The sequence below is a fragment of the Xenia sp. Carnegie-2017 genome, unplaced genomic scaffold (genome assembly GCF_021976095.1).
Source record: "Xenia sp. Carnegie-2017 unplaced genomic scaffold, XeniaSp_v1 HiC_scaffold_14, whole genome shotgun sequence".
NCBI lineage: Eukaryota > Metazoa > Cnidaria > Anthozoa > Malacalcyonacea > Xeniidae > Xenia > Xenia sp. Carnegie-2017.
The window spans coordinates 337,694-357,620 of NW_025813447.1; the positions used below are offsets into that span (position 1 = coordinate 337,694).

A 19,927-nucleotide genomic window follows, 5' to 3' on the forward strand; every position below is an offset into this window, starting at 1 on the left:
GGATTGTTTACCATAAATTCCAAAGGGCTATTGATGTATGAAAAGCATTTTCTATAAAGTAAAAATGTGCTCCTACGTATGCAGATAAATCTTGAAATTTGGCAAAACAACAAAGTATTTTTCATGATCACTAGGTAATTTTTCTGATGATCATTCTAAACTAAACTAAATTATTTCAGATTTACATTTAAACGAGCTTTGATCATATGAAAAGATATTTATCATAACAAATAAGCATGACACATTAACCAATTTTAACATTCATGTAATTATATAATTAAAGGTATGTTGGTTACATTCTGTTTGTATTGGCAAATACAATGCTACTGGTGATTGCTATGTAGCACACCTTGCATATACTTACAGAGGATAATAGTCTAATAGCCTAATAAACATTAATGGCATTAAGCTGTCCTTAATTGCAACTTTTCACTCTGATATTTTTGCTTAATCTTTGGCAGAAAAAAATTTGGAGTTTTTTCTCAAAAGGTGAATTTGCTGGCACTGTATGTGAAGATGGGTAAAGGGTTAGAATAAACTTGCATGGTTTGAAGTCTGAGCTTTTCTACATCTATGAACTGTCACTTGCAGTACCAAATTTCTAACTTAACTCATTACATAGAGGTTTGAATGGGGTTCTCTAGGGGGGTCTATGCCTAACAACTTGGTAGAAATTTTTGAAGACTATGTCTGTTTTTGAATAGCATTATTGTAAATTAAATTTTATGTTTCTAGACATGCTAATGAGCCATATACTTGGCATGATGATAAGCCTAAATATTTGGCAAAACATTCAAGTATTGTTCACTTCAGTTTTTTTTTGAAAGAAACGTAAGCCAAATGTGTTGTTTTTATGCAAAAACGATGCCCACAAATTTCCGCACTACAGCTTGCAGAGGCCATAAAGATATTGAGTTGGCTTCTAAGAATTATGATAAGTTTTAATAGAATTTTCTAAGAATTGAAATAGTTTCAAAACAAATAATTTGAAAGTGAAAAACGAAAGAAAACAATTGTCTTCAGTTTCTTTTCACATAAAGGACAAAAGATAGAAAATCAATTACGTGATGTAAGACAAACTGACAAACTCCAATTGTCAATATGTCCGCTCCAGTCCGCTTTTGTAATTTGAATAAACCAAGTTTAAATTTGAAAATAAAAACTTTCCAAGGAAATGCATGAGTGATGTTTAAATGATGGATGACATCCCATCAACTGCTCTAAAATGGCCGTTTCCAAAGCGTCTAGATGGACGTTTGTGGCGATTTAGCAGCGCTGTGATTATTGCTGGAACGGCAATATTTACGAAAATATGGCTTGGTAAGACAGATATTATGACATCAAAATGTATTGACTGCCTTGATTTAGATGTTTTGTCGCAGGTTGGCTGAATACAAAACATGTCTATAATCTTGAATATCTTGAAGAGACATTTTCACGAAATAAAGACACACCTTTGTTACACCTTTGGGGTAGGTTGTTTAATGAATCTTTTGTATGGGGTATGTTGTTTAATGAGTCTTCTGTATGTGGAAGGTTGTTTAATGAATCTTCTGTATGGGGAAGGTTGTTTAATGAATCTTCTGTACAGGGAAGGTTGTTTAATGAATCTTCTGTATGGGGAAGGTTGTTTAACAAATCTTTTGTATGGGGAAGGTTGTTTAATGAATCTTTTGTATGGAGAAGGTTGTTTAATGAATCTTTTGTTTGGGGAAGGTTGTTTATTGAATCTTCTGTATGAGGAAGGTTGTTTAATGAATTGTTTGTATGGGGAAGGTTGTTTAATGAATCTTTTGTATGGGAAGGTTGTTTAATGAATCTTTTGTATGGGGAAGGTTGTTTAATGAATCTTTGTATGGAGTACGTTGTCTAATGCATTGTTTGTAAAGAGAAGGTTGTTTAATGAATCTTTTGTATGGAGAAGGTTGTCTAATGATCCTCTTGTTGTAGGATAGGTTGACTAATGACTACATCTTTTGAAAGACCTTTTGTATAGGGTACTTTCACCAACTAATCTATCTCTTGTTGCTAACTTATCTTAGGCCTATGTGTAACATGAAATAATTTCAAGAGTTTGTTGTGTGGATAATTTAAATAATATAAACAAATCCCTTTGAATGTGAATATGCAATTTTTATAGGAATGCTGAAGTGGAGATATATCTTAAATGCATCATTAATTTGTACGATTTGTCTCCCGTTATAGTATTCTAGTTCCCATTCCTCTTGTAGGAACACGAGCGACGGCTGCATGAAGACTGTTGCCATTCAGAATCATTGATACATCAAGCTTTATCACGTGTCGACATGTACGCTGATATAAATAGACAAAAACCTGGATTCTTTGATGTCACTTTTGTCAATGGTAAACTTCCCACAATTCTTTGCAACTTAGGAGGAGGGGGGGGGAAAGTTTCATTGATTTTGATAAGATTTCGTTCTTTTTCAGATGATATTGAAGTACTGTACCGTGAGTTAAAAATGCTGGTCCTGGATTATCTTGGATTTTCTCCGACAACTACGACAAATTCTTATTACGTTGGTACTGCAGAAATTTTGTGCAGCACGGCAACTTCCGAAAACTACTCGAACGATTCCGAAGACAGCACTGTGACGACATCTTCTCGAGCATGGTCACGACCAAAATCCAACATTTCCACGAACTTTGTGAGGAGTAACATAAGTTTTCAAAGTTCTGAGGTTTCATCGTTAGAGCTAGCTTCACTTAAAAGACGTCGCGCCTTGGCAAAGGCTGCTTTAGTCGGGATACCATACATCTCTAAGGAACATCTCTCTAACAATGGGTATGTACATGTCAACTTTTCTTTGGTTGGGGATACCGTGTATCTATAAGGAACATCTCCCTACTGTGGGTGAATGTTTGTATTTCTTGTTTTGTAAAGAACTATTGCTGGTTTTATTGAATGCAATGCAGTGTGTAATAGTTAGTATTAGAACCACATCGTCCAAGTTGCTTCAGTCGTCCTTATCGTCGACAAACAAGACTAAACTCTCTAGGTATTTATATGATTGACACAAGACGATAAGTTAGTGACTCGTCTCAATCATATAAACACCTAGAGAGTTTAGTCTTCCTTGACACAAACGACGTAAGACTCGGGGGTTAAATGAGAAGTTTTTATAAGTTTCAATGACATTAACTCCAATCATTATTGTCCTTATTACAGGCAAGTCAACGAGCTCAGCGAAAGAATGAATAGCAAAATTTCATCGTTACTTCATTTTCAACGTTCCTTCTCTGCTCCTGTAGATCAAAGTAACGTTTCATTGCTTATGAACACAAGTAATACCCAGAACACACTTCATTTCGACGATCACATAAGGTTCCTTTTATTACCGCTGTATATTTGATGCAGACTGCAGGCGACATTTACAGTGTGGTAAATTTCATGTTTTGTTTATTGTATATATATTCTAGATTTGAGGTCGACTCTGATGCAGAATCCAAAAGCTTTGGCATTTCAACCTCAGTCGGAACTTTTTCTCCTGTTTTTCATCGACCAGATGACGATGATTTAGGAGAAAGTTATAAACTAGAAAGTTCTTTGGAGACTAGCTCAGGTCAAGGTCGCGAAGAGAACATGGTATAGTGAAAACGTTTGTATATGGTTATAAATGTTTATTTGTTAAGTTTTTATCGTCGATATTACAGTTATATAATTCTAAAATTACATTAAAGGAGTAAAACACCGTTAAATATTACATTATTATATTAACATTGTGTTGTTTTTCCAATGAGCGAAAGGTATCTGAAAGGAAAGAATAACGACAGTTGAAGCTTTATGTGTTACTTCAACACTAACGTGTTTACTTCAATACTAACGTGTTTACTTCAATACTAACGTGTTCACTTCAATACTAACGTTTTCACTTCAATACTAACGTGTTTACTTCAATACTAACGTGTTCACTTCAATACTAACGTGTTTACTTCAATACTAACGTGTTCACTTCAATACTAACGTGTTACTTCAATACTAACGTGTTCACTTCAATACTAACGTGTTACTTCAATACTAACGTGTTTACTTCAATACTAACGTGTTACTTAAATACTAACGTGTTACTTCAATACTATCGTGTTACTTCAATACTACAATACTAACGTGTTACTTCAATACTAACGTGTTACTTCAATACTAACGTGTTTACTTCAATACTAACGTGTTTACTTCAATACTAACGTGTTACTTCAATACTAACGTGTTACTTCAATACTAACGTGTTACTTCAATACTAACGTGTTCACTTCCTTCTCCAACCAAGATCCATGACAAAGACCATTCACCCAAGATTGAGGAAGCTTTTTAAAACCAAATTTACAGCCAAGTAACGCACCAGCGACAGCACAGTTAGTATCAGCATCACCTCCCTATGAAGTTAAAACACTTAAAAGTGGATTTTACAAAAGTCTTTAAAGTTACGACAATAATCGTTCACATACTTCCATTGTTAGCGTTTGAATTGCTTTCCTAAAATCATTTTGCCTTAGGGCCCAGAATCCAGCACCCATACATTTGAACGTATAACCAATTTTCTTACGATCATCTAACTCAAGTTCTTGAGGTGTTTTAGCAGATATATGGTGTTTCAGTTCTTTAATCTAAATAACAAATAAAACACATTGTTTAACGGAAAAGCATTAACTACGATATTTAATAATAATTCATTCATCTTACATGTCTTTCATCAACAATTTCTTTCTTGGCGTGTTCATATGCTATCTTCGTAATTGTTACAACATCTTGTTTTCCATTATTTAACAAATATTTACGTTGCAACATTAAAGCAATTGCTATGGTTACAGCAACACATGACGCAATACAACGTGGATCAGCATGTGTAACAAGACAAGCATCTCTTGTCATCTCTTTAACTTTCTCCAGGTTTGTAAAATTTAATGTTCCTATTATTGAGGTTCTCATCACACCACCATTTGGTGCCAAGACTCTGCCGCTACCTTCCCAGACATCTGTTGCTGCCTAGCAACAATACCATGGATAGTGTTAAACAAATGTAACAATAAAAAGAAAGACAATGACCATTACGCACCTTGTGGGGATGTTTCAGGAATAAGGGGTGATGAAGGACTGAAGCTGTTGTACTGCCCAATCCATTACCACCATTATCACCAAGTTCTTTATATCCATAATACACCCAGTTATGCAACTTTTTTGCAAAATCCTTTACATTGAACTGAAGAAAATCAATGAACAATACAGTAATGGCAAACAAAAAAGTTAATTACTACGACATCTTTTTCTTACATTTCCATTATTTTTCACCAATGTTCGAAGAATTAAAATCATTTGATCAGAATCATCAGTCCAATCTCCAATTTTCCATCTTGCACGATGTGGATCATGTATCTTCATGTTATATTCCAGATTTTGATATTGACCATAGCACTAAACAATTGACAAAATGTCAAAAACAGTAAAGAAATGTTTTTATTCTTATGGATACAAACCTCACGAGCGTCTCTTTTACTCATGAACTCAGTAAGCAATCCAATGGCATCTCCAATACAATTTCCATACAACACTCCTTTGATTTGGTCTTCCAATGTTAAATAACTTTCTTTTTGTTCTTTGTCAACCATCACGAACTCTTCTCCTGTAGGCAATTTCTCTGTTGATTCATTGTGACCTTTCTCAGCCAATGGATCTGTTGATTCATTGTGACCTTTCTCAGCCAATGGATTTGTTGATTCATTGCGACCTTTCTCAGCCAATGGATTTGTTGATTCATTGCACCTTTCTCAGCCAATGGATTTGTTGATTCATTGCGACCTTTCTCAGCCAATAGATCTGTTAATTCATTGTGACCTTTCTCAGCCAATAGATCTGTTGATTCATTGTGACCTTCAGCCATGGCTATTAAATGTCAGCAAAATGTACACTTGTGTGCTTGTAAAGTAAAACAGCAAATTTCAGGTACAACCTAAGTAAGATAGAAATATGTATACTATACACAAGAGTACCACCAGATAGATACAGGGGGGTGTGTGCATTTATGAATATTCCCCCCCCCCTCCCAATTATTGCAGTAGTTGGTTTGTAAGCGAGTAAAAAGTTATGTTTAAAGTTCACAAACTGATAAAAAAAAGATTATAACGAAAATTACATCAAAAAGAAATGGTCGTGTTTTAAATTATGAATACAAAATTTACAATTCATTTCATTATATATAACATTCTATATTGTAGGAGATTCAAGATGGAAATTTTGCAAGAACAGCTGCTTTAAGAATTCCTTCAAGCAAAGGTGATGTAATATCTGAAAATGAAAATAAAATATTGTTAGAAGTCTGTCAAGAAATTTTGTTCATATAATGAAAGGAAAACTTACATGAATCACATTCATAACACCAAACACTCAAATCAGAGAAACTTAAAGCAATGGCATGTCCAGATATCTCGTTGTGTAAAACCATATGTTCGTTTACGTAACGACTGCAATAAACTTCGGAACAGATAAGGCAGAGCCAATTTTCCCCCACATTTTGACAACTACAGCATGGAGCTGTAGGATCAATGTTTAAACTTTCCGTATTCTTGATAACCTAGCATATTTATATGAACAAAAATATCTTTGTTTCTTCACACCTATAATTCCTAAATTAAAACAACCTGACTGTATGTAAGTCCACTTTTGCTTTCAATAACTTTTCGTGACATTCCGAAAGAAGATTGCGTTTCTTTGTATAAAACGTCATTATTGTGAAGGATAAGAGTTGCACAAAAACTCTAACATACTCAGAACAAGTGAATTATGAATTTTACCTGTACGTGAGGACAGTCAGTCTTCGGTATTATAGAAAAGAATCCTTCAGTACTACAGCTTGCAGAGGCCATAAAGGTATTGAATTGTCTTCAAAGAATTAAGATAAGTTTTAATTGAATTTTCTAAGAATTGAAATAGTTTCAAAACAAATAATTTGAAAGTGAAAACGAAAGAAAACAATTGCTTTCAGTTTCTTTTCACAGAAAGGACAAAAGATAGAAAAACAATTACGTGATGTAAGACAAACTGACAAACTCCAATTGTCAATATATCCGCTCCTGTCCGCTCTTGTAATTTAAATGAACCAAGTTTAAATTTGAAAGTAAAACTTTTCAAGGAAATGCATGAGTGATGTTTAAATGATGGATGACATCCCATCAACTGCTCTTAAATGGCCGTTTCCAAAGCGTCTAGATGGACGTTTGTGGCGATTTAGCAGCGCTGTGATTATTGCTGGAACGGCAATATTTACAAAAGTATGGCTTGGTAAGGAAGATATTATGATATCAAAATGTATCGACTGCCTTGATTTAGTTTTTTTGTCACAGGTTGGCTGAATACAAAACATGTCTATAATCTTGAATATCTTGAAGAGACATTTGCACGAAATAAAGACACACCTTTGTTAACTGTTACAAATCATATATCCTGTTTTGATGAGCCTCTTATTTGGGGTAGGTTGTTTAATGAATCTTTTGTATGGGGTAGGTTGTTTAATGAATCTTTGTATGGGGTAGTTTGTTCACTGAATCTTTTGTATGGGGAAGGTTGTCTAATGATCTTCTTGTTGTAGGATAGGTTGACTAATGACTACATCTTTTGAAAGACCTTTTGTATATGGTACTTTCACCAACTAATCTATCTCTTGTAGCTAACTTATTTTGGCCTGTGAGTAACATGAAATAATTTCAAGAGTTTGTTTTGTGGATAAGTTAAATAATATAAAAAAATCTCTTTGATGTTGAATGTGAATATGTAATTTTTATAGGAATGCTGAAGTGGAGATATGTCTTAAATGCAAATCTAGTAAGATGGTAAGAATTATATTTTTGAAGTTGTATTAACAAAATTTAATTGTCTCACTATTTAATTTCTTCTCCAGGGCCATTGGTGCAGATGAAATGTGTTTTTACACATGGTTATTGAGTCAATTCTTTAGCAAAGGAAAGGTAGGTTTTTCATCCAAATAGATCAAGCCTTGGCATTGTTCTTTTCAAAGATATGTACATTTATTTTTAGGTTATTCCTGTTATTAGAGGTAGAAAATCATGAACATTCACGTACATTCTTAATGTTAAATGGTGGCTATAGTAATTATGGCAATGAATTTTTGAGGTAATGGCATCTATCAAAAGGGGATGAACTTTGCTATAGATCGCCTCAATGATGGTCAATGGGTCCATTTATTCCCAGAAGGTATCTTCATCTATTCTACTTTTATCTTTTAATTTTAACGTAGATCCCAATTTTTTTCCTTCAAATTTTTAGGAAGAGTAAATGAAAGTGGAAAGATGCTTCGATTGAAATGGGGTAAATAATCGTCTGGTCATTGTTATTGTGAGTTTTTTGATGATATGATGTATTTTATCAACATTGTAGGCGTTGGAAGGTTGATAGTTGAGTCATCAAAGATGCCAATTGTCATTCCATTCTGGCAATTAGGTAACATATCACTAATAACTTGTTTCTTTTTTGTTTTATATTAAATTTTATCAATTCAAGCAATTTCTTTACAGGACTGAATGATGTTTTACCAAACAAATCACCTTATATTCCTAAGATTGGAAAGGTTTTATTTTAAAGTTGTTAAAAATAAATTACATTGTCAAAATAATATCGTATGTTATATGAAGTACATTGATTTCAATTTAGTGAAATATACTGTTGCAATATATTTTTTTAATTTTGGTCAGACACTAACTGTGATTATGAAGAACTGCAAACACAGATATGTGGTTTATCGAAAGTTTTTGTTCATAACAAGAATAGTAAAAATAACAGTGATTTTACTCATGATGCAATGAGATAAATATGTTTATCTTTTTGTAGCATGTTACAATAAACATCGGCAAACCAATGTTTTTTAATGACATTATGACAGAATATCAAGAATTGAAGGAAACTGCAGTAAGATGAAATCTTTCCTTTTTTTGTCTAACTCACAACAGTAAAAAATGTTTAATTTTCGTTAGATTGGGGCACGTGTAAGGGTAACAAACAGAATACAGGAAAGGTTTAAAGAATTAAAAGAAGAAACAGAAACACTTCACAAAAAACACGGACAATAATGGCAAGTATTTTCAAATCTCAATACCAAAAACAAAAAATTATTTTGATATTGTACAAGGCGAGAAAATATGTACTTATGATTTTATAAAAAACATAATAAAAATGAACAACAATTAGGTATCATGATGTTTTAAGCTGCTATGGTCATTATTTGTGTTACGTATGTAAAAGAATTTCAACCTCGTCATTGTTTGATGAATTCACTCGTGAAAACTGTACACGACCATTCTCGTTAGCTTCACGCTTCTTCTTTGCTTCATGAGAAAGTTATCAACGACCCAAAACATAAAGGCCTAAAGTGAAAAATGTTTGAATGAATAATGTAAAATCAATGCTACGAGTGCCATTTTCTTACGATATCTAAAGTTATTTTTCAACTTACATTGATTATAAATGGTACTATCAACATAACAATAGCAACTTCAAACTTCGGATGTTTTCGTACTGGTTTCAAAATAAACATTCGTACATCATGCCAGAAATCTAACATGACCAACATTGCTATGGCAATTTTCTCCAAAATCAATACAAGAATATATAAACCACATTGACCAATCCACATCACACTGTGGTGGCTTTCCTGGAAAAATTTCATTTCTATGATTTGTAACATGTGGTTGACATTGAACACTGTAAAATTGAGCCTACCATACTCTCCCAGGATTAGAGTATCCCATTTATAACATCGAACAAGGAGTTGAGTACTTTGAAGCAAAACATAGATCAACAACAAGCCAACAGTTGAATCTAAAAGGTAGTTAATAAAGTACCTAAGAGAGAAAGAAAATGATTAGTGTATTGAAAAACAACAAAATTATCTGTTAATGATTACCATGTACACGGATCTCCAGTAAATAGTGTTGATAGATATACATTTGCAAAATGGATCAGTAACGCACCAATAGCTTGTTTAGATGTGTCGTAAAACCTAAGATACAGTAAATAATGGACAATAATAAACAGACTAGTATATAATGTACTTAATACAAAGTCAAGATAAAGTGTAAATTTTCATACACTATTAACACTAACGACTGACATAGTCCTGTTTTATTTACCAGATTTGTAATGGTCTTCTTGATGCTTTTGGTTCTCTCAATCTTTTTACTAGCAAAAACAACCCTTAAAAACTTCAAAATATATTTACATTCATGAAAATTTTGTGCCTTAGTAATGGCCTTATACGTATATGTTTTATATATATCTTGTTAATTTACCACTTTCCATTGTCTAATATCTATTAGGAAATAAAACATTGAATGTTTATTTAGAGAAAAGACAAACACTTACGTATTAGAGTACTGAAGGCTACAATCGCCAATAATCCTTGAATAAAAAATCCGAATGTGTCTAAAAGATCACACTGAGCAGATGTTTCGTTTCTCGATGTGTGATTAGCAGTCATTGTTGTTGATATCTTGGAATCTATCGTACTTTAACAAAGTTATCCATCGTTATGGTAGGAAAATATCCTTAAAACTTGATTTCACATGCTTATGAAAACGAAATTAATGTCAAGAATTTATTTTTGAATTTCGACGATGTAAACGAGCAATGATCACGAAAGAAAATTTCCGTTACCCTCCCCTCCCTAGAGTCATGTAATTTGACACTAATGTTTGTATTCGTCTTTCCTTCCATGAAAAATGGCGATGCCATCTGGCTCCTTTGGTTTTTCTAGCAATTCCCCAGTGCCGTTGTCTTCTTCCCCATCAAAAGCCATACTAACAGAAGCATTTCATTCCCCTAAATTGTCCCGGAAATTCTTGGAGCAAATTTCACCCGTAGAAAAAAGTGGCCTGCCACTAAATACACCATGGACACTATGGCTTGACAGGTCTGCAATATTCGCGTTTTGAATTGGTTTTTTTTATTGCCTTGATAATAGTTTTAACTTTTTTTAGATATGTACGTGGAGCAACTGCGGCAGAATATGCAGCGAATTTGAGAAAAATTTACACAGTTAACACAATTCAGGTGCAAATTATCTGAATTACAGTTCATTTATTTGGATGGAACTAATCATTCTTTAATAAGGCGGATTTTATATACTCTGGGGGGAGGGGGGCTATCGATAATTTGCTAAACAATGCCCTTCACAATGAACAATGTTCACTCAAATAGTTCAAATTTTGTTTGTTTATTGATCTATAGAGTTTCTGGAGTGTGTTTAACAACATTCCAAGTGCTTCAAAACTTGGTTTTCGAACAAGCTATCACATGATGCGTGGTGAGAGACGTCCAGTTTGGGAAGATCCAGAGAACATTGCTGGTGGTTATTGGAAAATAAGATGTCCCAAAGACTACACTGTATGAGTTATATATATGACAGTCGTTGCATTGCGGGGAGCAAGTTCAGTTTGTGCTATTATTAAAAGAGAGTGAACTCACAAATATTTGCATGATCAAATGATTGGTTTTACAACTTTTTAAGGTTTCTCATCAGAGAGTTGTGCCTACAATCGATTATTTTATCATTATTTTAGGACAATGCTTGGAAAGAACTTTTATTGGCTGTAATTGGGGAACAAAGCCTAATTGATTCTCTGGCTGAAGGTAATTTAATTAGGGGTTTTGTCAATTAAGTTGTCGTCCTTAAAGATGTTGTCTATAGAGATGGTATCTGTACATACAGATTGTCTATAGAGATGTTTTCTATATGTACAGATTGTCTATAGAGATGTTTTCTATACATACAGATTGTCTATAGAGATGTTTTCTATAATGCACAGATTGTCTATAGAGATGTTTTCTATCATTACAGATTGTTTATAGAGATGTTTTCTATACGTACAGATTGTCTATAGAGATGTTTTCTATATGTACAGATTGTCTATAGAGATGTTTTCTATACATACAGATTGTCTATAGAGATGTTTTCTATACGTACAGATTGTTTATAGAGATGTTTTCTATATGTACAGATTGTCTATAGAGATGTTTTCTATACATACAGATTGTCTAAAGAGATGTTTTCTATAATGCACAGATTGTCTATAGAGATGTTTTCTATACATACAGATTGTCTATAGAGATGTTTTCTATACATACAGATTGTCTATAGAGATGTTTTCTATACTACAGATTGTTTATAGAGATGTTTTCTATACATACAGATTGTCTATAGAGATGTTTTCTATACATACAGATTGTCTATAGAGATGTTTTCTATACATACAGATTGTCTATAGAGATGTTTTCTATACATACAGATTGTCTATAGAGATGTTTTCTATATACAGATTGTTTATAGAGATGTTTTCTATACATACAGATTGTCTATAGAGATGTTTTCTATACATACAGATTGTCTATAGAGATGTTTTCTATACATACAGATTGTCTATAGAGATGTTTTCTATACATACAGATTGTCTATAGAGATGTTTTCTATACATACAGATTGTCTATAGAGATGTTTTCTATACATACAGATTGTCTATAGAGATGTTTTCTATACATACAGATTGTCTATAGAGATGTTTTCTATACATACAGATTGTCTATAGAGATGTTTTCTATACATACAGATTGTCTATAGAGATGTTTTCTATACGTACAGATTGTCTATAGAGATGTTTTCTATACATACAGATTGTTTATAGAGATGTTTTCTATATATACAGATTGTCTATAGAGATGTTTTCTATACGTACAGATTGTTTATAGAGATGTTTTCTATATATACAGATTGTCTATAGAGATGTTTTCTATATATACAGATTGTCTATAGAGCTGTCATCTATAGAGATGTTGTCTATAGAGATGTTGTTTATAGAGATGTTGTCTATAGAGATGTTGTCTATAGAGATGTTTTCTATAGAGATGTTGTCTATAGAGATGTTGTCTATAGATATGTTGTCTATAGAGATGTTTTCTATAGAGATGTTTTCTGTAGAGATGTTTTCTATAGAGATGTTTTCTATAGAGATGTTGTCTATAGAGATGTTTTCTATAGAGATGTTGTTCATATCAGTAATTTAAGAATGACTTTAGATAATGATATGTTACTAAGGATGTATTTGTGCACAGGTGATGAGATAGTCGGAGTGAGCATTAGTATTCGAGACAGAGATGACATCTTACAAATATGGAATGCGAGAGCTAACTTAGCCAATGAGTCAAAGGTGAGTTAAATTATAAATGATATTTTTGATCATCAGTTTTACTTTTATCAAACCTTTTATTTTTTAGATTTTAGAAAAGATATCCGATATTCTTCCACGTCTCAAGAAAGAGGATGCCTTTTATAAATGTGAGTGTCATTCGTTATGTATTTACAGTAGCATAATGAAATTTGTCATTTAACGAAGGACGAAATGCCTTTCTAGTTCATCGTGATCATTTAGCGTTCGAAGGGCAACGTCTCGTTACCAGACCTCCAGGTTTTCCTACAAGTGGCCCTCCAAAGTTAGAATGAATGAATCGTTTTCTCCCAAGAAGTATGATTGAAAAAAAACACAATGAATAATCGTTGAAATTTTTTGGAAGATATTCCATTTAAAGTACGAACAAAGTTATGTTGAGAATGTTACAAACTGCAAAAATCCAGTTGCTTTAAAAGAGCTCTGTACATGTTACGATAAATCATATTAAATGGTTTCAAATAGTTCAAATCTTGATTGCTTATTTGTATAACAAATACTCCTTCATCCGTGTCTCGTGAACTTAAATTTCCCAACGCTCAACGAATAGTAACGATTGTCTTTGAGACAACATTGTGTGCAGTTGTGCCTCAAGGATAGGAAGTTCATGCATTGTTATTGTAATTATCGTACAATCTCATAACTGCACCATTTTCGCGTAATGTTTGCCTCTATAGAATTGATCTGGGTATATTTGTCTAAGGAAAAACGGCTTTTTATCCACTCGTAATCTTGGTATCTACGTGTATCTTTGAAAGCAGATTTCAACTGAAGACTATGGTAAGGTCAGAATTGTTTATGAATAGTTTTTTTATCATTCATGACACATTAAGGTAATGTTACCAACCTGGACGATCGACATTTACAAACATGTAACATTACTCCCGGGTTCAAACCATTTACTTTAAGGTAATGTGTTGTTTTTGAAATTTTATTAAGTGACGTTTTGTCATCATTTTAAGACATCATCTACATCTACATGTGAATATGATAATTATTGACTACAAGGTTAAGAAAGAGTTAAATAAGGTTCGCCTTAAAGGACTACTATACTTAATGAGGTTCGCCAAGGTTACTAAGTAAGGCTGCAGACGTTACTGAAGTTGCTAAGGTTACTAAGTAAGGCTGCAGACGTTACTGAAGTTGCCAAGGTTACTAAGTAAGGCTGCAGACGTTACTGAAGTTGCCAAGGTTACTAAGTAAGGTTGCGGACGTTACCGAGGTTGCCAAGATTGCTAAGTAGGGCTGCTGACGTTACTGAGGATGCAAGATTGCTCAGTGTGTCAAAGTTTCCTGATGTTCATGACGTTAATATGGCGCTTATCACCAAGATAGTTTATCTATTCTTAACTCCATTGAAACCATATGAACCATTGATATTTACTGTAAATAGGTTGTCGATAGCACTTGCATCAAGTTTGATAAATTTCCATTCTTTAACTTCAATTAGCAAAAAAGTAAAGTCGGACATTTTCAACGTATTATTTTTTTATTTCGTTAGGATTTCATTTGTGCTGTGTGAATGTTGGTTATATGGAAAATATAGGTATGTTCTTGACGATTATGTTTTACCATTAGTCATGTCTATTCCATCTCTGATTAATCTACTTACATCTTTCCTGTGTGGGGTCGATATGATATATGTACGTTTAGGAAAAGCTGGCTTATAGATGTCTTTGTTATAACGACTGTGTACATGGCTGTATTTGTCGCTCTTTTTTGTGGATTTTAAAGGTGAATTTCGTTCATGAATAGGTTCCAATGTTGAAGGTTTTCTGTATATGTAAGTTTCTGCTATTGATATCATTTCTTTTTTGTCGTTGTCTCTGTTGTTCTTCATTTTCTCCGGGATCATAAACTTGAGCATTTCTTCTTCATTAAGTTGTGTTTCATTCAAATAACCTGTATTTTGTCTTACTTTTGGAATGTTTAATTTCCACGTTGAACCTTTTGAATTTCTGTTATTACGAGGACTGTAGTACTCTCGCTGAGTTTCACGAAATTGATAGTTTTCAATCCTTGGTCGAATATTGTCGGGCGATTTGATATTTTCAACCAAAGATTTATCTTCCGCTTTATTCTTTCCCATCATGCTTTCGTTTGACATCACGTCATCTTTTGATTTTTTGATATTCTTTCGTGGTCTCTCTGACCAAGATTTTCGTGTTGAAAAACTTTCTATTGTTGAATATGTCTCTTCTCGAGATACCTCTGCTTCTTTCAATGTCATCCCATGAAGTTTTGAGTGCAGTAAATGAAACTCGTCCAGGGAAAACTGAACACGTGTCCTGGTGACGTCATGATCTTGGTTTGATTCTATAATATCGCCTATATTTGTTACTTCATCATGATGGTCATCATAATTCAGTTCTACTTCATGTAACATCCCATTTTTGTCTTTACATTGATCACACTCTTCAATAGGACAGACAAGTTCCTCTACTTCTGACATCACGTGACTCATGTACGTGAAGAATGCATCATCTGTGTCAGCAGCCACACGGCCCTGCCACGCAAGGCGACCTTCATTAAGAGCAAAGATTTCTTAAAATCAATTGATGATATATTACAACTTTAATATTATGACAAACCTTTCATATCAAGAATACAAAATGTCGGCACTCCCACGAGATTAAAAGATGCTGGGATGCTAGCATTTTTCATCTTTTCAGTTGTATTGTTTGGGAGGTCTGGGGCGAGATGGCATGCACAGCAATGACGTATATTTCCAATGGATCTCAGTTTCTTTTCGTTAAGTAATTCAATGATTGATTGACGATGTGTAAGGATGTCTTCATCACTTTTTATACAACAGGCGAGATACTGATACTAAAACAAAAAATAAATCATGTGAATAAGGATCTTGGGGGTGAAATGTATACATTGTTTCATCTCGTACTTTTTCCTTTAGCCTAAGAGCATAGAAACAGAAGCGCTCCAAGATTTCTTGAGAAGAGAGACACCTAAATGTAAAAATAGCTTTCTCAGGCTTTGAGTCCAATGAAAGCATACTTAACAACTTCTGCAGAAGATGAAGAAATATCGAGATGTTGTTACCATTTGGTCCAAAAGAGAATGATTGTTGGTTTCTTGGCAACAAAATGACGTATAAGCTGTTGCCAGGTTGCGTCGTGAACACCCATAACGCGAAATGATTTGGGTTGAACGCGCGTCTTCAAGAGCCCACGATGCACTTTATTTTTACTGCTCATTTTTTTCTCATGAAACAGGAAATCCTCCAGCCGACATCCTCCTTTACTAGGCCAACTGTAATTAAAGAATGAGATCCTTTTAATGAAATCGTTGGTGATAGATTTTACTATTTAGTCAGACAACAAGCTTTTGGTAAACTGTAACAAAATTTTTAACGCACTTTGTGTATTTATCATGATTGGTGAAGTAACAAAAAAATCTGTTGGGACGAAATATCTTTGTATCAACAACTTGCACATTTGATTCATTGCTGTGTCCTACTGGATGCCATGAAAGTGTTGTTATGGATATCCGGTGACTCAATTTCTTGATATCAAGCTATATAGAAACGATACATCCCATGTTGATCCTTTATTTAAACGATATATCCCATGTTTATCCTATATGTACCACTTCCCTACGCTTAGTTATATTAACGATCACCTTAAGAGAAGTTTCTGTGGTATCTAATGACAGCAGATCCTGGAGACTATGATCATCAACATTCATACGAAAGCTGATTGGCTCAGAGAACTCATCAAACTCCGGTGTCTTCCACGATACAACGACGGGAACAAAACCTGTTAATTTATTGACGATCTTCACAAGTTCTTGAAGACGCGTTTCAATCCGATACAACTTTACATGCATGTCTTGCATCTGGTGAAGAAAAAATGCACAATATTTACGAAGAATACATGGAAACATCTTCACTCTTGTTTATTCGAGTTGTTTTTTCCAATGTCTTACTTCAACATTCTTGAGTTGAGCACCCATGATAACTTCCGATGTTTCTGTCAACATTTTATGTCGACTAATTCTGTTTGAAATGTGATTGGAATCGTTTAAACTGTTCATGTCAATTAGATGAAATACATGTTTACCATGTATTATACCTACCTGTCCTGAAGATCCAGCAACTTTGATATCTCTCTGTTGACTTCTTCTCTTTCGATGACTCCGTAGACATTCACACTGATCTCAGGTGCTACCGGTCTTATAGTTGCACGGACTTTTATTGGTGACGTAATAACGGCTGGACAACCTTCTGGTATTATCTCCGCCCGGAGAATGGCCCAGTAGTTTTTATTTGCCTGTACTTTAGCGAACGACACAGTATCATGTGGAGAGTGAACTTTTATTATGCTGTGTCTATGACCGAATATCTTGTCAGGATCTGGTTTATCATTATCATTATACATTTCATTTGTCGTGGTTTCCTTGTAGTACACCTGCAAAATTGTTTTTATTCTAGTACTAAGTTTGATTTGATAGGACTGCTTTCCTACTCTTGTAACTTTCTACTGAAAGAAGTCGACAATTTATTGTTTAGAGGTTCAAGGACATAGTTTATTGTGTTTGAATATGTTTTGTTTTTTGATTTTTGTGTTTTGACTTATTTTGAGTTATTAAAAAGATGGCTAAAACCTACTCTAAATTCTTTAATTCTCGCTCCACCAATGCATTTAGGCAGACTCCATCCAACTTTTACTGTGTTTATTGTTTCAGATCGTAGTCTTTCCAGTGTAATTGATAAAGATGCAGGAGAGGCAACCTCCAGTACATTGGACCATTCACTATCACATTTTTCTTTTGTTGATGATGCCTAGAATAGCAAAGAAACTTATCACAATATAGAGCTTGAGGAATGATTAACATCTTCAGTTGCGTTTCTTATCGTCACCTGAATTCTAAATGAGTATTCTTCCATGGGACTGCATTCGATAAAATCAAATGATATTTTAGTTGAGGAAATATTTGTGTAAAACTTTCCATTAACCTGAGAATGACAAAGTTGAGTTTAACTTTAGTTTTGTACATTTTTTAGGACTAGAGAACCACCGAACCTTGAGATGATATTCGCGAATAAATCCATCACCATACTCTGTTGGTCTTTCCCATTCAATTGTTATAATCTTAGGACTGTTCTTTCTAAAAAACCACAAGATAAACATGTTAGAATACGTTTCTTTGAAATCATTGTTTCATTTCTTTAGAATGTTTTTAATATTGAAACTTATTATCCATCTTGTATATCTTTCTAAATCCGAAGTCACTGCAAAATATCCTAAGATTCTTCTTGAAAGGTTATTTTACTTTAGTTTTAAAAATGGTCGATCTATAGGAGCCGATGTTTGAATAGTAAGCTGTTTTGATATATGAATAACTTTGCCATAGGCATCAACAGCAGACAGGACGAAAAAATTGTTTGTTCCTGGTGTGCAATTTTTCTGCAAATATTGGCGTTGGCTTGAAGGTAATTTCACGATGGTAAACTAACAGAAAAAATAAAATTATATTCAGGTTTGAAGGAAAAAGATTTTACGAGGGACTATTTTTGACTTACGTTTGGTTTGGTGACACTGCTATGTTCCAATACGAACTGATAGATTGGCATCCCCGCTGTTGAAAAAAAATAAATTAATTATAAAAATAATTTTAGGATAGAAATTCACTTTTCTCTCATTTTAGTTTACACTGTGCAGGACAGTAGGTCCATTCTACGAAAATGCTATCGTTTGATCTTGATTTCAGATTTAAATAAATTCCCATTCCCTGAACTTTTCTTGATGTCTCATGTGATGGATCCATTGATGTTAGTACTCTGTTTCTTTCAACCACCACAGAACCATGTCTGACGCATCTTGTTGCATCTAGTCTTCTTATGCTTTGTGCAGTTATTTTTTGTGTTGTGTTTCGACTGAAATTCTGCAATTATTAATGAGGTTTTACTGCTCCGTTTATTTAGGAAGCTCCATTATAAAGGAACTATGTTTTGGGTTTTTGGGTCATTTATCGAGATCTTACCGAATTCTTTGCTAAAATAGGCAATGTCTGCTTTTCATTTCGTGGTGAAATCAAACTTTGATCTGTCAATCCTTCTGGGTTCTTTAAAAAGGAAAAGATTATTGAAATTACGAAAATGTGTTTCATTATTGTGAGGAGATACTTATTTCCATATCATTTTATCGGGTAAAAATGTAAAGTTTAGTCAAACTTCTTTTTTTTCATTTCCATGGATCAACTTGACTTATTTTTTCTTCCTTTTTTATTTCGTTTTTCTTTCATTTCATTGTTTTGATCATTGCTTAGTTACAGAGCCATTCATTCTAATCTTTAGAAAAAGTTCATTTTGAACTCTCATTTTTTGTGTTAAATTGCAGCATTGTAATATTTGGCGAAATGAAACATTTCCATTAAAATTTAAAGAAATTTTACCAGTCTTACCATTGTTTTGTTCTTCAACTTTCTCTCGCCTCTAAAGAAACAGCATTGCTTCCCTTTAGAATTTAATTAAAAGCATGCAATGCAAAGATAATTTAAATTTCATTAAAAAATGTGTTATTATTGGACAGGTTAATTAAGCTGTTATTTTTACTATACAAACACGTTTCCATAAAGAAAATACACCTGTTTTTACTGTGTTGTACGTCACAGTTATGGCGTTCCTTTTGTAAAAGTGAGCGATTTTTTAAAGTTTGAAGGTTTCTTGAAC

General features: G+C 33.5%; 6 protein-coding genes and 1 long non-coding RNA gene across 10 annotated transcripts; 4 read left to right on the plus strand and 3 right to left on the minus strand.

Moving 5' to 3' along the window:
• Positions 1-1,105: 1,105 nt before the first annotated feature.
• On the plus strand, positions 1,106-10,455 carry LOC124435682 (tafazzin-like). 3 transcript variants are annotated; one of them, XM_046985646.1, is made up of 12 exons: positions 1,106-1,320; positions 1,383-1,431; positions 7,403-7,479; positions 7,794-7,839; positions 7,908-7,974; positions 8,045-8,063; positions 8,141-8,221; positions 8,294-8,335; positions 8,405-8,467; positions 8,542-8,594; positions 8,855-8,932; positions 8,998-9,207. In XM_046985646.1, exons 1-12 carry the CDS (start codon positions 1,194-1,196, stop codon positions 9,091-9,093), a joined length of 798 nt encoding a protein of 265 aa, XP_046841602.1. In that variant the 5' UTR covers positions 1,106-1,193; the 3' UTR covers positions 9,094-9,207. The 3 variants fall into 3 exon arrangements, with proteins under 3 accessions (XP_046841602.1, XP_046841603.1, XP_046841601.1); XM_046985647.1 differs by lacking the exons at positions 1,106-1,320; positions 1,383-1,431 and adding exons at positions 7,041-7,291; positions 10,156-10,455 and having other exon boundaries at positions 7,354-7,479; positions 8,998-9,095; XM_046985645.1 differs by lacking the exons at positions 1,106-1,320; positions 1,383-1,431 and adding an exon at positions 7,042-7,291 and having other exon boundaries at positions 7,354-7,479.
• LOC124435683 lies at positions 1,419-3,717 on the plus strand. Of its 2 annotated transcripts, XM_046985649.1 has the most exons (5): positions 1,419-1,472; positions 2,232-2,364; positions 2,449-2,803; positions 3,188-3,343; positions 3,439-3,717. In XM_046985649.1, exons 2-5 carry the CDS (start codon positions 2,307-2,309, stop codon positions 3,608-3,610), a joined length of 741 nt encoding a protein of 246 aa, XP_046841605.1. In that variant the 5' UTR covers positions 1,419-1,472; positions 2,232-2,306; the 3' UTR covers positions 3,611-3,717. The 2 variants fall into 2 exon arrangements, with proteins under 2 accessions (XP_046841605.1, XP_046841604.1); XM_046985648.1 differs by having other exon boundaries at positions 1,455-2,364.
• Positions 3,625-7,008, minus strand: LOC124435680 (ADP-ribosylarginine hydrolase Tri1-like). Its single transcript, XM_046985642.1, has 9 exons — positions 6,805-7,008; positions 5,777-5,963; positions 5,491-5,669; positions 5,288-5,428; positions 5,073-5,216; positions 4,700-5,002; positions 4,465-4,623; positions 4,262-4,392; positions 3,625-3,769 (listed from the first exon to the last, which is right to left on the minus strand). The coding sequence occupies exons 2-9, from the start codon at positions 5,892-5,894 to the stop codon at positions 3,733-3,735; spliced, it is 1,212 nt and encodes a 403-aa protein (XP_046841598.1). The 5' UTR covers positions 5,895-5,963; positions 6,805-7,008; the 3' UTR covers positions 3,625-3,732.
• On the minus strand, positions 9,094-10,660 carry LOC124435686 (store-operated calcium entry regulator STIMATE-like). Its single transcript, XM_046985654.1, is given in 7 exon segments — positions 9,094-9,387; positions 9,477-9,654; positions 9,656-9,674; positions 9,743-9,864; positions 9,927-10,022; positions 10,153-10,201; positions 10,385-10,660. Coding segments are annotated over 7 exon segments (672 nt in total). The 5' UTR covers positions 10,500-10,660; the 3' UTR covers positions 9,094-9,294.
• Positions 10,661-10,712: 52 nt separating this feature from the next.
• Positions 10,713-13,710, plus strand: LOC124435684 (eukaryotic translation initiation factor 4E type 3-like). Its single transcript, XM_046985650.1, has 7 exons — positions 10,713-10,931; positions 10,999-11,071; positions 11,249-11,404; positions 11,581-11,650; positions 13,127-13,221; positions 13,289-13,349; positions 13,426-13,710. The coding sequence occupies exons 1-7, from the start codon at positions 10,741-10,743 to the stop codon at positions 13,512-13,514; spliced, it is 735 nt and encodes a 244-aa protein (XP_046841606.1). The 5' UTR covers positions 10,713-10,740; the 3' UTR covers positions 13,515-13,710.
• Positions 13,711-13,852: 142 nt separating this feature from the next.
• LOC124434905 lies at positions 13,853-18,517 on the plus strand. The gene is made up of 3 exons (XR_006944936.1): positions 13,853-14,019; positions 14,741-14,785; positions 17,941-18,517. It is a non-coding gene; the product is annotated as an uncharacterized LOC124434905 (long non-coding RNA).
• On the minus strand, positions 14,158-19,735 carry LOC124434904. The gene is made up of 16 exons (XM_046984837.1): positions 19,660-19,735; positions 19,240-19,320; positions 18,909-19,140; positions 18,779-18,834; positions 18,529-18,707; positions 18,279-18,363; positions 18,116-18,211; positions 17,864-18,037; positions 17,332-17,663; positions 17,182-17,251; positions 16,876-17,091; positions 16,613-16,770; positions 16,297-16,506; positions 16,139-16,202; positions 15,831-16,068; positions 14,158-15,762 (listed from the first exon to the last, which is right to left on the minus strand). Exons 1-16 carry the CDS (start codon positions 19,660-19,662, stop codon positions 14,801-14,803), a joined length of 3,156 nt encoding a protein of 1,051 aa, XP_046840793.1. The 5' UTR covers positions 19,663-19,735; the 3' UTR covers positions 14,158-14,800.
• Positions 19,736-19,927: the final 192 nt, after the last annotated feature.

Coding starts and splice junctions, on each gene's coding strand:
- LOC124435684 (XM_046985650.1), top strand. CDS start 10,741: ATGGCGATGCCATCTGGCTCCTTTGGTTTTTCTAGCAATTCCCCAGTG. Junction 10,932..10,998: donor TGGACACTATGGCTTGACAG/GTCTGCAATATT, acceptor AACTTTTTTTAG/ATATGTACGTGGAGCAACTG. Junction 11,405..11,580: donor GATGTCCCAAAGACTACACT/GTATGAGTTATA, acceptor TCATTATTTTAG/GACAATGCTTGGAAAGAACT.
- LOC124435683 (XM_046985649.1), top strand. CDS start 2,307: ATGTACGCTGATATAAATAGACAAAAACCTGGATTCTTTGATGTCACT. Junction 2,365..2,448: donor TGATGTCACTTTTGTCAATG/GTAAACTTCCCA, acceptor GTTCTTTTTCAG/ATGATATTGAAGTACTGTAC. Junction 2,804..3,187: donor GAACATCTCTCTAACAATGG/GTATGTACATGT, acceptor TCCTTATTACAG/GCAAGTCAACGAGCTCAGCG.
- LOC124435680 (XM_046985642.1), bottom strand. CDS start 5,894: ATGGCTGAAGGTCACAATGAATCAACAGATCTATTGGCTGAGAAAGGT. Junction 5,670..5,776: donor AAATCCATTGGCTGAGAAAG/GTGCAATGAATC, acceptor TGGCTGAGAAAG/GTCACAATGAATCAACAGAG. Junction 4,393..4,464: donor TTCAAACGCTAACAATGGAA/GTATGTGAACGA, acceptor TTAACTTCATAG/GGAGGTGATGCTGATACTAA.
- LOC124435682 (XM_046985646.1), top strand. CDS start 1,194: ATGATGGATGACATCCCATCAACTGCTCTAAAATGGCCGTTTCCAAAG. Junction 8,222..8,293: donor GGTCCATTTATTCCCAGAAG/GTATCTTCATCT, acceptor TCAAATTTTTAG/GAAGAGTAAATGAAAGTGGA. Junction 8,933..8,997: donor AAGAATTGAAGGAAACTGCA/GTAAGATGAAAT, acceptor AATTTTCGTTAG/ATTGGGGCACGTGTAAGGGT.
- LOC124434904 (XM_046984837.1), bottom strand. Junction 18,835..18,908: donor GACCTACTGTCCTGCACAGT/GTAAACTAAAAT, acceptor TTTTTTCAACAG/CGGGGATGCCAATCTATCAG. Junction 17,092..17,181: donor CTCAACTCAAGAATGTTGAA/GTAAGACATTGG, acceptor TTTCTTCACCAG/ATGCAAGACATGCATGTAAA.